The sequence below is a fragment of the Epinephelus lanceolatus genome, chromosome 1, assembly GCF_041903045.1.
Source record: "Epinephelus lanceolatus isolate andai-2023 chromosome 1, ASM4190304v1, whole genome shotgun sequence".
Classification (NCBI taxonomy): domain Eukaryota; kingdom Metazoa; phylum Chordata; class Actinopteri; order Perciformes; family Serranidae; genus Epinephelus; species Epinephelus lanceolatus.
Window position 1 is genome coordinate 36,729,760 of NC_135734.1, and position 14,379 is coordinate 36,744,138.

At 41.2% G+C, this 14,379-nt stretch overlaps 1 protein-coding gene across 3 annotated transcripts in view; it reads left to right on the forward strand.

Annotated features, from left to right (window-relative positions):
- Positions 1-14,379, forward strand: part of asic1b (acid-sensing (proton-gated) ion channel 1b) — a 239,321-nt gene that overhangs the window by 196,700 nt on the left and 28,242 nt on the right. For all 3 annotated transcript variants that reach the window (XM_033626990.2, XM_033626988.2, XM_033626989.2), the window contains one exon: positions 8,016-8,166. In XM_033626990.2, the coding sequence (XP_033482881.1) occupies positions 8,016-8,166 (151 nt within the window). The remainder of the gene's footprint in view (positions 1-8,015; positions 8,167-14,379) is intronic.

A 14,379-nucleotide genomic window follows, 5' to 3' on the forward strand; every position in this document is an offset into this window, starting at 1 on the left:
TTAGGCATCCCAAATATTTACACACCCCTAACGCTGTTTGAGTCACAAGGTTAATACCGACATGTTTTAAATGCTTACCATCACCGTGTGGAGCCCTTCAATACTGCCCTGATTGCTCCACTTCATTTAGAATTGATTAATTAGGAGCTTTTCTTTTGTTTTTGCAATGATGAGGTTTCTGCTTCTGGTAAAAAGGTTGCACTTTTCCAAAACAGCTCCTGCTGAATTGTTATGATGTATTTGGGGAATTTTTTACGCTGCACAGACACCACCAACACTGAATCATATAGACGGGCTGTTGGATCGACAGACATGAAGAAGCTTGTTGAGACTGAGTGTAAACCTCAAAGCTGCAGAACACAATGAAGATCCTGACTCCCCAAGGTCACCACCAGCACCCACTGCTGCTGTGCTTCACTCAATGCAGCCAGCACAATATCTGGTTACCACAGCAACTCTGACTACAGGCCTCAATCACCACGTTATCAACACACGCACACACGCAGATGGCAAGGAAGGGGCGGCTGTACGCGTGCATGCGAATTACCGTACACACACTCTCCCATGTGCTTTTTCATATTTCTGTACAAATGTGTGTGCGTTCCCTGGGCTCATGCTGAGAAGCAGACGCGCACGCTTTCACACAATCAGCAACAATGTTATCACTGTTTTTTTTTATGCCTGTCTGCCAGATGCAGCATCGCCTCTTTCTCTGGATATTCAAATTTGTCACCTGAAAAATCAACCATTGACTACATTTAAATGCAAAAAATGTGCAGTTTTTTTGCCCTTATTCCGAAAAAGACAATATTCCTACTAAACCGCTCACATAGCTAATGAAAATGAATATTCCACTAATATTCCCGTTGACACGCAGCTGTGCATACTCCAGTTAACGTGCCCAACACGTCGTTTATCATGTCAAAATATGGACTGGACTGGAACCACTTGTGCCTTTTTGCTTCTTTGTGTCAAGATAGGATTTTTCCACCAGTGACAGATTTGTTCAAGCGTCTAAACACAGCCTCATTCTTTAATCCTTAAACCACTTTCTTGAGAAGCTCAGCATTGCTGTATTTGTGCGTATGTCCAAAAACCTGTTGCTATCCAAGTCTTTCATAATGTTTAAAAGTAAGTGTGTGTCTCCCTCTGACAAGAAAGGTTTGCTTTTCTTTTGGGCCAGCCTCACAAACTGTTGGCTGGTTGGTTTGTGTACATTGACTGTATGAAAGAAGTTCAATCAGGAAAGACTCATTAGCATCTGCACATGAGAATAAAAAATGTGAAGTCTTTGGCAATTAGACCCCATTGAGATGGTATGCTTTAAGGAGGGTAATGAATCCGTAGTCCAATAGGGAACCCTCCCAGGGTCTAGATGCTGGTGGTGGTAGAGGTGGTGAAGATGAGATGAGAAGAAGATGGAGAAGTGCTGATGATCTGGATGAGTAGAGGAATGAGTCTTCATTGAACTTGTCCTGGACTCTGGATAAGATGGCTGGAGGTGAACGAGGAGGAGCAAGACAATTCTGCCTAAAATGATAGCTGACAGCAGCAGAGCAGATTTGAAATTTTGCAGTAGCATCCTGATTGGCTGATAGAGATTGTGGCGAAGTTTGATTGGATAACTAGAAGAGTGAACGCTCATAGACAGCTGATTAGAGGAATCAGTGGGAGTGGGTGGGAGAGGATTGTGAATGGATGAGCACAAAGAAAGTCTTCCTGATTGAACTAACGCTGAGCTTCATTGGACACAGCCACCATGATGTCACCCATTGGTTTGTGGACTGCCATTTTGAAGCTTCGAGTTTTGTATAATGGTTGTCGCCATCTTCATTTTTGGGAGGCAGAAGTGGATTTATTTGGACAAGAGGGTTGAGCTGTGGAGCAGCAATGGGCGGATCTGCCTGAGAATGATAGTGGTTGATGATGGTGGCTTGTGTATCAGAACGTAGCCAAGCCAAAAAGCAAAGCAAAAAGGCCTTTGCACACCAAGTCCATATTTTTCATATGCATTTTTGTTATCCTTCTTCCAACAAAAAAAAATACTACGCTCAGAAACCTTGCACATTGAGTCTGATATGTTTCATTTTTCCATTTGTTGCGAAAAATTTTCAACACTAGACAAAATGTAAATCAGAATCAGAAATGCTTTATTGTTCCCAGGAGGGAAATTGTGAGACACATTTGCTCCCCTGCTTCTCTCCAGTGGATTTACCTCCTGTCGCCACTCTCTTCCCGCATCTTGCATTTGGCACCGTGGTTATCTGAAGGGGATGAGCTGTCCTCCCTCTCTGTCTCCACAGTGTTGCTCTCTCTGACTCTCTCTGTCAGTGTGCAGTCCACACCCTCCTCCTCCTCCTCCTCCTCCTCCTCATCACCATCCACCTGAATATTACTAACTGACCTGTTGAAGTAGGCCACCTGAGTTATGAAATGATACTCTGCACCCTGTTTCTCTCTCTTGATGCTATATGTTCCCACAGGTTATTCCACATTTTCTTTACTGCATCTTGGTCTAATGACTCTCTAAAGTCTTTTGACGAATGCAAAAAAATGCAGAATATGAACCTGTTCCAAAAACTGAAAGGATTGATAAAGTTTCAGAGTCAATGTGAAAGTGGTTGACACATCTTGAGACCGTATTTATTTTTAAATGTGCGACAGTTTTGGACAAGGAAGACAGACTTGGTGTGCAATGGCCTGAAATGGGACCATAACTTACAAAATAAACATCACGCTGTATTAAGGAAGACTTGAAACTAGCAATTGAGACTGTTTGTGTACAGCGCATCCACGACGACACACAAAGATGGCTGTAAACAGACAAGACGCTGTGTGGTGCAACCTACGGTTAAATCCACAGTTGACCTTTCGCTAACCCCCGCCCCTTTGTGATGGTCCAACAAGCTGTCGGGGTAAGCATGGAGCCCACACTGTAACTAACTGCACTCCCTGAAGAGATATTTTCATGTTTTTTGGAAGAATTAAACAGTGATTCCAGAGAGAAGCAGACAGAGGGGTCTACAGTCTGTGTTTGAAGGATATATCCAGGATGTCAAACTGACTCAGCAGCAACAACAGGTTAAAAAGACAAAGATAGTTAGAAGCTAAAGCCGAACTATAGGCTACAGATCACAGTGTAAAAGTGAACCACCACATCACTGCTGATCGCCACACAAGACAATGAATATAATGGGAAACTTTGCTGATACTGAACCAGCTGTGTGGCATCGCCGTGTGTGCAGATGAACAGTGTTTGGCCAGACAGGCAGGGATCTCCGGGGGAGGTCAAACAACGCTCATCTGCACACAGTGCGCTGACACACAGCTGGTTGAATATCAGCAAAGTTTGCCTGCTTCCTTTCACTGGTTCCTGTACAGCAGGGTCGGTCTTGTTTTCACTGTTATAATCATTAAAAAGCAAAAGCAGCATGTGTATACATTCAGTAGGCTATATCATATCTTCAGTAGCTAGCTAGCTAACCCTACACTTTTCAGAGTTTGATTTTGGTTTTGGATCAGGGAAGAAACGTATATCTTTTTCCAACCTCTCCAGGTAACGAGTATATGAGTATATGAAACAATTGCATCAGAGTCAATGGAGCACAGCTGTGTTGTTGTCAGACTGGTCTGAGCCGGCCCGATGCTACATTATGATTAGCCAGTCTGCATCCAGGGGCAGGACTTAGCGAAGGGTCAGCTGAGACACATATTCTGAATGCGCTGTATAGTTGTCCAAAGAATGCTCATAAAACCAACATGCCTTGATTGTAAAATGCTAGATTTGGAATATACCAACAAATCAGCTGTTTACATGACCAGTGTCAAATTCTGAATAATAGTGGAATAAGCTTTGAAAGGGTAAAACCATGGAAAGAAATTGTCTTTTGATGGGTTGGTTTTAGATCTTTAAGTAAAATACGGTTGGTTTGGCTTCTGCAGAGTTTCATGGGGAGAATCTGTGTGTATTAAACTCTCAGAGACCCTTTATTTTCTGCAGGATTTTTCCCCTTCTTACCATCAGATATCTTGTGCAGCTCATGCAGGTGGTGTCTAGTATTCCCTGCCTTATATTCCAAAGAGTAACGATAAACAGTGATCTGATTATGGTGAGAGGCGACTCCAGGACTAAGATGGATTTCAGGGACATTTTATTGATGTTTGTATCCTGCTTGGGAGTCACTGCACATAGGCGGGTGTTGCGGGCACTGTTTTTGACTCAGTTTTTCTACTTACGCACTTGAAAGGTCACATTTCATATTGTGTCCACATATCAGAAGGCTTTTTATTACATTTCACCACTTTGTGCCGGAAAAGCTTCCATATAGGCGCACCCTGGGAGGCCCATCCATTGTGATTCCCGCTCCATTTTTTCCCGCACACTTCACTGAACAGGATTCACATTATGCTAACTTTTCCTTTGTTGAGACATGGCTGCATTTTTTTTTTCTTCTTTTCAGCTCTGTGCATCTGGTGTTTGTGACATTTTAGTAATTTGTCATGTAGTGCTAATGTCTGACTCATAAGTCAGCCATGTAATAAACGCCTCCTTGTGTGCTTCCAAGGTCCTCACAGTGCATTCAAAGGAAATAAAGCAACATTCTTAGGGAGTCTTAGCTATAAAAAAAACCCTTTTGTACAAACTATGTGTTGTGATGAAGTTATTTGTACCACTATCTCACAATGAAGCCTTATCTCTATTGTATGTTGGGAGTACAATATTTAGACAAAGAGTGGAGGACAAAAAGGGGGAGACTTATTCCAGTATTACTTTTCTTCTCCTTTGACAAACCCCTCCCCCACTTCCTTTTACCATTTCCTCATATGAATGTCAAAATGTTGAAGGTTAATAATAAGCTAATTGTGAGCTAGGATGCTTTGATACAGGCTTCGCATTCATACGGCTCCACAACAACGCAGAGGGACATTTTATTTTGGATCCTGGCCATGGCTTTCCATTTCCTAATGTCCATGATTCGATTACACATCCATTAGTTCACTGGCAATCACGTCTTTGCCAATAGATCACAGTTTTCCGATGGGCTCTATAGTAGCGCCCCAGTATAGTATGTGCCTGATCCACTAATAAGACAGAACACACTTCAGGCATGCGATCTGAGGGCAGGTATTGTCTGGATTTGACAAGGCCATGCCATGTTCATTGAACTCCAAGTTGCATCTGCAGATTTTTGTCATACTGTGGAGATAAAAGTGGAACTGAAGCATGTTGAGCTCGCTTGATCTGTTCTCCTGCTTTTTTTTCAAGATGCTTTGAATCTAGATGGGAGAGAAAAAGAGTACACTCTGTGATCATTTGATTACAGCTGAAGCAATCAGTCCATTGTGAGCAAAAATACCAAAAATTCACAGACTAGCTTCTCAGAAATAAATATCTTATTTGGTTTTGTTGGTTTCTATTATAATAAACTGAGTATTTTAGGTTTTGAAGTTTTAATGCCAGGCACACTAAACCAACATCAAAGGACTGGTGATGACGAAGACCTCACATCACCTGTGTCTCAGCCAATGTCGAACCAGCAGGTACATTCTGCACCAGCATGAGAGGAAATAACTCCATAGCAGCAGGCGGCAGTAGTCTGTTTTTGTCATTCAAAAAGGGAAACCAGAAAACTGACAGGATGGATTCAAGACATTAGCCAGTTGGCACATTAACAACACAAACTGATGTCAAAAGAACAATGTCAAGGCGAGCAAAACCCAATTACGAAATGTTCCTGCTAAAGAGTTCAATGGCTAAAAAATGATTTTACCTAATATGACAAGTTTGTTTGATCTCTCTCCCTCCTGACTTAAGCAAATTGTTTACTGTCCTCACTTCTTTTTCCTCTTCTCCTGCACTGAGCTGAACTGCCAATCAGTGATTTGGGCTTCACCATCTCCGATGCTGATTCAACATACTAAATCGGCTAAAAAACAGCTGACAAGGGGCAAATAGTGCCAGTTGTGTGGGACACACCGCAAACACCAGGGCCGCAGATGCTCACAGACAGCCCGACACTGACCAACAGCCGACTGTCAGCTTGGTGTGTCAGGGCAGACAAATCACGACATTAACACAACTCAGCTGCGGTATATGATGGGGTTTTACTATCTCCTGACATTTTTACAGACCAGTCAATTAATCCTGAAAATAACTGCTGATTGATCAGTAGTGTCAGTGCTCATTAGCTGCAGCTGTGTTTGATGATGATAAGAGCTACTGACTTATCGAGGTCGGCAAAAATGATTGAGATCATGTCCATATGATATTGTCAGTTGTGTTTACATGTGTGTTTGTTTGTATAAGAATGTCACTAAAATTTTAGCCAACATGGCCAGAATAAACAGCAGGCTTTTCCCTAATATTTCAAGACTTGGATGCAGTGCCTAAGCCGAATGACCAGAAACAAATTATGTTGAGACATGTTTTGCCGTCATTTCTGGTCGAAAAGTTCATTCCTCTTTGAAAGGGTGCACTTATTATTATTATTATTATTATTATTATTATTATTATGATAATAGTAATGGCTTTATTAAGGGCACAGAAAAAGGTCCATAGTGTACCACATACAAAGAGACAACAAATACCCAACACTACATTATGCAAGTTGATATAAAAAGAAATTATTCAATAAGATGCATCCACAAACAAGCTGGAGAGCCAGTGGCCCCACAGTCTCAATGGAAACCTGACTGAGGTCAGCTCAGGGTAGGCCAAGACCTGGATGATGCCATTTTCTGAGACAGAGACTGCACATGTATCGATATATAAGATTTCATATGAAGGCAGGGCAGGTAGGCACACCAACATTTGCCGACATTTGGCTGGCACTACTCCATCATGGAGGTTTAAGAAGCAGTCTCATTCCATCATTATTATCATTATATATATCATTATTTGCGTGTTGCTCTTCCTATACAGTAGAAGTGCTGTAAGTGGACAGTATAAAGCGGTCTACAAAATGCTCTACAAAGAGCTATCTTCACATTAACTGATCACATACTGAATTTGCAAGCATTATTATGCTGTTATAATTATATCAGTGGCATAAAATTGTATCAAAATGGCAATAGTGTTTATCGCAATTATTTCTTGGATAATGTACCGCCCAACTATAATAGTTATCGTGATGGGCTTAATTAGGGCTGCGGCACAACATTTGTTTCATAAGCGAACCATCTGCCAATTACTTTCTGACTCTATTAATCACCTTTAGGTCAATAAAAGTGTCACAAAATAGTGAACAGATCACCATTTTAATTTCCTGGAGCCCAAGATGACACTTACAGATGACTTGTTTTATCAGACTAATGGTCCAAAACCTAAAAATATTCAGTTCACTGTCATATATGGAAAAGAAATACAGAAAGTCCTCACAGTTAAGCAGCTGAAACCAGTGAATGTTTTGCACTTTGCCTAAAAAATGACTGAAATTTTATAGTAATTGCTGTTTAATTTTCTGTCACCCACCTCACTGATTAATTGAGTAATTGTTTCGGCTCTGATGATAATTATTGCACCTTATTTGAAAACAGAAATTACATTTACTAAAATGTTTACCTACTGTGTATCAGGAGTTCTGACAAGAACTTAAACCACTTTTTGCAGGATTTACTTTGATGCCAGCCGTCGTTGTTGTTGTGTGTGAGGATATTCCACTCCGAAATAAAAGTCATGTCATATTCAGTCGAGCACATACTGTATCATGCAGCACTGAGAGGGGTGAGGACTCGGTTTGTCAACAGCATCTCAACACTAAGACCTCTGAGGTCTGCAGCTGACAGCGTAACAAGAAGGGGTTCCTGTTGGGTGCTTTTTTTCAGCTGCTTTGCAAACAATCCTCCACTCTGCACTACCTTTAGTTCCACTTTTTAAGGGGTATTATAGCTACACCTGCAAACTGAGATTTTCACCTTAGGGTTAGGATTGAGATGCAGCCTTAAGTGGTGCTTTTTTCTCCTGTCGTCTTGTTTTGGCCGTGAATCGCTAAAATCTCTGTCTTTGTGTTTTTCAGATATTCACGCGCTATGGAAAGTGCTACACTTTCAATTCAGGCCAAGATGGACGACCCCTCCTGGTGACGATGAAGGGTGGAATGGGCAACGGCCTGGAGCTGATGCTGGATATCCAGCAGGATGAATACTTGCCTGTGTGGGGAGAGACTGGTAAGCTCACCTGGAGTATACATCACACGAAACACCCCATTCCCATTTTTGAAGACCTCAGCTAAAAATCCACAAGATTGGTATTTCTGTTTACCCTTAAGCGAGGACTTTGAGTTGAAAAGAGATTTTTTTCAATCAATTGAACACTAAAGTGGCCAAAGTTATTTTCAGTGTTGGTGGAGGAAAAACTATCCCAGTGATAGATGCCTGATGGTCCGTGTTACACACTCAATGCAAGCGCTATTAATGCATTATAAATCCCTACATCCATTTAGTGTAGTGAACATGTGCGTACTTTAGACCAAATAGGTTAAAGACATGTTCTATCTTTAGCAATTTTATGCTAGGTTATGCACCTGAAATATGAAATATTCCCAACACTTTAATGAATTATGAGTGATGATCCTGAAAAACACACGCTATGATCATTTGAAATGCACCCGCCGTGCCCACGGGATGTTATCGACTAATCTGTATAAAGACAGATAGATATTGATCAGGAAAACTTTATTTCATTGTAATATAATTGCATCACTTGTCAGTTAGGCTTCACATCCACATGAATCAAACAGGAGCAGAGCCATTTGCCTGATACAAAATCAATGGAGGCTACAGGCTCTTCCATCCAGGGCCGACCCCTCATCAAGGCAGTCGAGAGTCGCACATCTCCGCGCCACTGCAGGAGACCCTGAAACTTTGATTTAAATGCGGCTGCATATGCTGCTGTGTGTTTATATCAATATTTTATATGCACCATGCGATGAATGTAAAGAGACAATTCAGTATGGTCACAGAAACACTGCACACGATCATCATTAAACATGAAACACAAAGCTGTGACTCTAATATTTAAATATAAAGCTGCATGTTCTCCAAGCCTAAATGATTTAATGATATTAATATGTAATGCTCTTTATGTAATATAATTAATGATTAAAGACTTTTGCAAGAGGGGATGTGGTGCAAACCTAAGGATGCAGCAACTACAGTTCATACGCAGTCATATACTTTATTCACTTTTCATTATTTAATTTATTTTTGCGTTATTTTATTGTTTATGTTATCATCATATTTTTCTATTAGTTGGTTGATTTTGTCATTAATGTCAAAATGATGCAGACTGGCCATTGATTATTCCTCTTATAACAACATTAAGTAGCTGTTTGTTTAATTTGGCTGGATGCCGTGCAATGCATAATGTGCCAGTTCAAACACCTGGGGCCTCATTTATCAAAGCATGTAAGTTCTGAACGTGTGCGTAGGAACTGTCCGTAAGAACAAGACGATTGGTATTTATCAAGCATGTACACGCACAGCTTCACACAATGAACAGTGATGAATCTAACTTGTTCATCCATGTTCTCCTTCAGGTGCCGGCTCATTTACATATAGACGTACACCAGGAATACCAAATATGGTCAACGTTTTCCTCTGGAAGACTTTGTAGCCTTAACAAAAGAGCTACTTGTTGTGGACAAAAGTAGCAAATTAACTTTCTCTCCATTACTGTTCTCGTAGCGTAGAATCTGAGATCAATACAGCTGTAAATGAAAAGTACACTGAACCATCCTGTTTTGTTTGACACCTCCACAAGAGGCTTGTCCAGAGATAAATGAATGAAGACACAGTATTGGGCAGGTGATTGACAGTTAAATAAAGACTTGCACAAAATAAACATTGGACACAAAAACACTTTAATATACACTGAACAGAAATGTAACTGCAACACTTTGGTTTTCGCTTTTTATATCGAAGATCTAGGACAAAGGACTTGTTTCTCTCAAATTTTGGTCCCAAATGTGTTAAAGTGTGTGTTCGTGAGCACTTCTCTTTTTCCAAGATAATCCATCCACCTGACAGGTGTGGCATATCAAGATGCTGATTAAACAGCATCATTACTACACAGGTGTACCTTGGGATGGTCACAATAAAGGCCACTCTAAAACGTACACTTGGATCACATGGGGCAATGCCACAGATGTTGCAAGCTTTGAGTGAGTGTGCCATTTGCATGCTGACTGCAGGCATGTCCACCAGAGCTGTTGCCCGTGCATTGAATGTTGATTTCACTACCATAAGCTGTCTCCAATGTCGTTTCTGTGAATCTGGCAGTACAGTCAATAGTCCTAACATCTGCAGACCCCATGTAACCACACCAGTACAGGACATCCACATCCAGGGTCCCCACCTGTAAGATCATCTGTGAGCAGCCAACGGGCAGCTGATGCAATAATTGCCTTGCAAAACCAAAGAATGTCTGCACAAACTGTCAGGGCGTTTCTTAATACCAGGTGTGACATATTAGAAGTGTTGTTCCGTACCTGAGTACACTCGCGTCATTATCTAGGCTATATGGCGTTTTTTTGTGCTACAGTGAAGAAATGGGCACCACAGACGGACTCTGCTGTACTGGGGTTTGTCATCAGCGGGGACCAGTGGAGTAGCGAGGCAAAGCTCTGCTCTGAGCTGGAGGAGGAACCGTTGCAGTGGGACACAGAGCTCTCTGCTGTCTCTACACGTTAACTGTACTTAAGACCATACACGGATTGACCAAAGTGTTCATACTCATCAAATAAACTACTTTGGGGTCAAGTGTTCTTCAATCCAGGCCGAGGTCCCTGATGATAGAAACTGCCTCAGGGAAGCTCATCTGCGTGACTGTCGTCCTCACCAGGGTCTTGACCTGACGACAGATCATCATCACAACCAACTTGAGTGGGCAACTGCTCACCATCGATGACGTCTGGCACTTTGGAGAAGTGTTCTCCTCACGAATGAATCCAGTGTGGACAGAAATTGCTTATCTGTAGCCCTATTCATGTGAAATGTATAGTTCAGAGTGTCTAATAAATAGTAAATGTCCTTATTAAAGATCAAACTGCACATTTTGGAGTGGCCTTTTATTGTGACCACCCCAAGGCACACCTGTGTAGTAATGATGCTGTTTAATCAACATCTTGATACGCCACACCTGTCAGGTGGATGGATTGTCTTGGCAAAAAAGAAGTGTTCACTAACACGGATTTTAACACATTTGTGTGCAAAATTTGAGAGAAATATGACTTTTGTGTGCATAAAAACATCGTAGATCTTTTATTTAAACCAATGAAAGAGTTGCATTTGTATTTTTTGTCAGTGTAAAAAATTGTTTGTAAATTAAATTAAATGCGCCTATTAAATATTGCCATTTTTAAGAGTTTCAGCAAAACAATGCTAATTTTGTTTAAATGAAACATCATCAACAGATCTTCTGGATGTCTTTTGCCTCCACAGGTGCTCAGTAATGGAGTATTAGCGTAACCAGTGGAAATAGAGTCATTAAAGGCATAATTGAACTCGGAAAGAAGTGATTACCTTGTCTCCTAAATAAAAATGTCTTCAGGAATGATGCCTCACAGAAAATAGCAAACATATTGATTAACTAGGGATCATGTGTAACAACAGCAAAACTACTGTATATCCAACCATCTATTTACAGACTCATGCAGTATAATCCAGGCCTCATTTATTCAGTGGTGGAGTCTGGATTTGAAGAGAACGTAGATAAGTTTCACCTTTAGATTTTAAACTGTGTTTGGGAAGCACTGAGCCTACGACTAGATAAATGAGACTTGGATTTTACTGCACGAGTTGTGTGAGAGTTTCTCAACGGATGTTATAGTTTTGCTGTTGTTAGAAGTGAACCCCATTAAATCAATAAATCAATATGTTCGTCATTTTCCGTGGAGGCATGAGAGAAAAACAGAGCTTTCTTCATAATTCAAGGTAGCACGGCATGACTAATTGATATACAGTACATCTGGTCATTTTGTAGGTGAAGTATTCCTTTAAGCACAAGGAAAAATTAATAAATCAGATCCTGTGTATAGAAATGAGTGTGTGCGTGGTTGAAGCACAAAACTGTGAGTGTGCGTGGTTGATAAATGAGGCCCCAGGTCTAAACAAGTAGCTGAGTATCCTGGATATTTCATCCATTTTTTATACCCACTTATCTCTGTCGGGGTTGCATGGGGCTGGAGCATATCCTAGCATGCATTATGTGAAAGGCAGGTTATTCCTAGGACGTGTCGTCAGTGTATGAGAGTGTTTGCCGAACACGTGTAGTTGCTCACTTCCACACATACAGGCAAGTTAGAGTTTTAACTTTGCATGACATGCGTGTTCAGGGAGGAAACAGGAGCAACCAGAGGAAACCCAGGCAAACATGAGGAGAACGTGCAAACTCCTCACAGTCGGTGTTAAACCCTTCATGCAGTGAGGCAACAGTTGCAGCCGCGGAGGGCCTCTGCTGATCAAACAGTACCTAGAGAGCTCAGCATGAGGCATAAAAAGAGAAATCCAGGAAAATGTGAGTGGGCAGGTGTGATGGTGTCGTTTGATAACATTTAAAATTAGCTTCTGTGCAGTCTGTAACTGATGATAAGCTGATATAAGCATATGATTTTCTTGTTAAAACCATAGCAACAGTATGTCTCCATGTTATATCGACTGTTTTTTAAAGGAACAGTGTGTAAGATATAGGGAGATTTAGAGGTGTAAAGCAGTGAGGATTGCAGACTGCAGCCAGCTGAAACTTGTCCTGGTTAGAATTCATTCAGTGTCCGTTGTTTAGGAAGTTTGCACCTTTATCCACAGAGGTCTCTTATTCTCCAAAACAGACAGACCAGTTGATTTAAAGTGGTAAAAACATTGAGTAAAGCAGCTTCATGTTACAAATCATTTTCCGTTTATGCTGTTTGGCATGTTGGAGACAAGCCTTCTCTGATAACTTAAGGTCCAGACGTTCAGAAAGGTTTTTACTGTGACTTCTTCCTCTCCCAAACAAATGAACCAGTTGATCAAAATCAGTAAAAACACCAATTAAAGCACTCTAATGTTAAAAAAATCTGTGTTTTTCTGACGCTGCTTGTTGCAGAGGGGCTGCTAACTATGGTGGCCAACATGAAAATACAAATTGCGCTATCCAGAGCCAGTGTTTGGTTTGGCTGTTTCAAGCAACTGTGGAAACATGGCAGTGCATTATGGTGATCTCCATAGACAAGGACATGCTCCCTATGTAGATATAAATGGCAACAAAAACCCAATTCTTATTTCCAGGTGATTACACACCAAAGAAAACATTCATTTTCTGTAACCACTTATCCTGTTGGGGTGGGCTGAAGCCTATCCCAGCTGACACTGGGCGAGAGGCGGGGTACACCCTGGACAGGTCACCAGACTATCACAGGGCTGACACATAGAGACAGACAACCATTCACACTCACATTCACACCTACGAACAATTTAGAGTCACCAATTAACCTGCATGTCTTGGGACTGTGGGAGGAAGCTGGAGCGCCTGGAGAAAACCCACGCTGACACGGAGTGAACACACAAACTCCACACAGAAGGGTGCCAAAAATACAAGTAAATACAGACAAGTTTAAATGTATTGAAAGTTTATAATTTTGATTAATTAATGTATTTTTATGTAGTATTTTGAATACTTGAATACCCAGTCAGACCTCGAGGGGAAATATTTTTCAGGCTTTTTAAAAATCTCTGTATTCTCCTTGGTGTTTGAGCAGTAGACGGAATAATATTTTACCATGTGTTTTGCCTGCTGGAGAGACAGTGGACATGAGCTGGGAGCTGTACAGCTGATCCATTGATCTGACGTTTATCCATCAACGCGAACGGAATCGTATCAGCTCAAAGCTGCTTTAATCGATTTCTTTTTCAAATCAAATGACTGAACTGTTGCATTATACTGTGCGCGCATCTGTTGGCTTGGAAAGAAAGAAAACATTTTTATTATATTAGAACACATTTCCGTCAATATACTCCCCTAAATCCTCCACACACTGGACCTTCAAGACATTTCCTTTGTAATTGTTGAATACCTGAAATTACTTCTCAACAAAACTAGGCACTGAAATCATTTCAAGGCAGCTTGTGCAGCGTCAAGTGTGATCAAGTTTGCATTTGGTTCCAAGGTTCAACCTGAATCATTATTCCAATTGTATGAGGATGACAGATGGCCATGACTTAAAGATGACATGCGCTTGTGCAAGCAGGAGCTTGGGCACTACTTATGTATATTTTGCTGCTCCAAGCCTCAAGCATTAGTCTTGGCAGCGACAGAAGATGGCTTTGTATGGCGTCTCAGAAGAGCAATGTGCAACAGTTAAAGTCTGTCGCTCTTTGTCGAAGCCCTCATGCTGAATTCCAGCC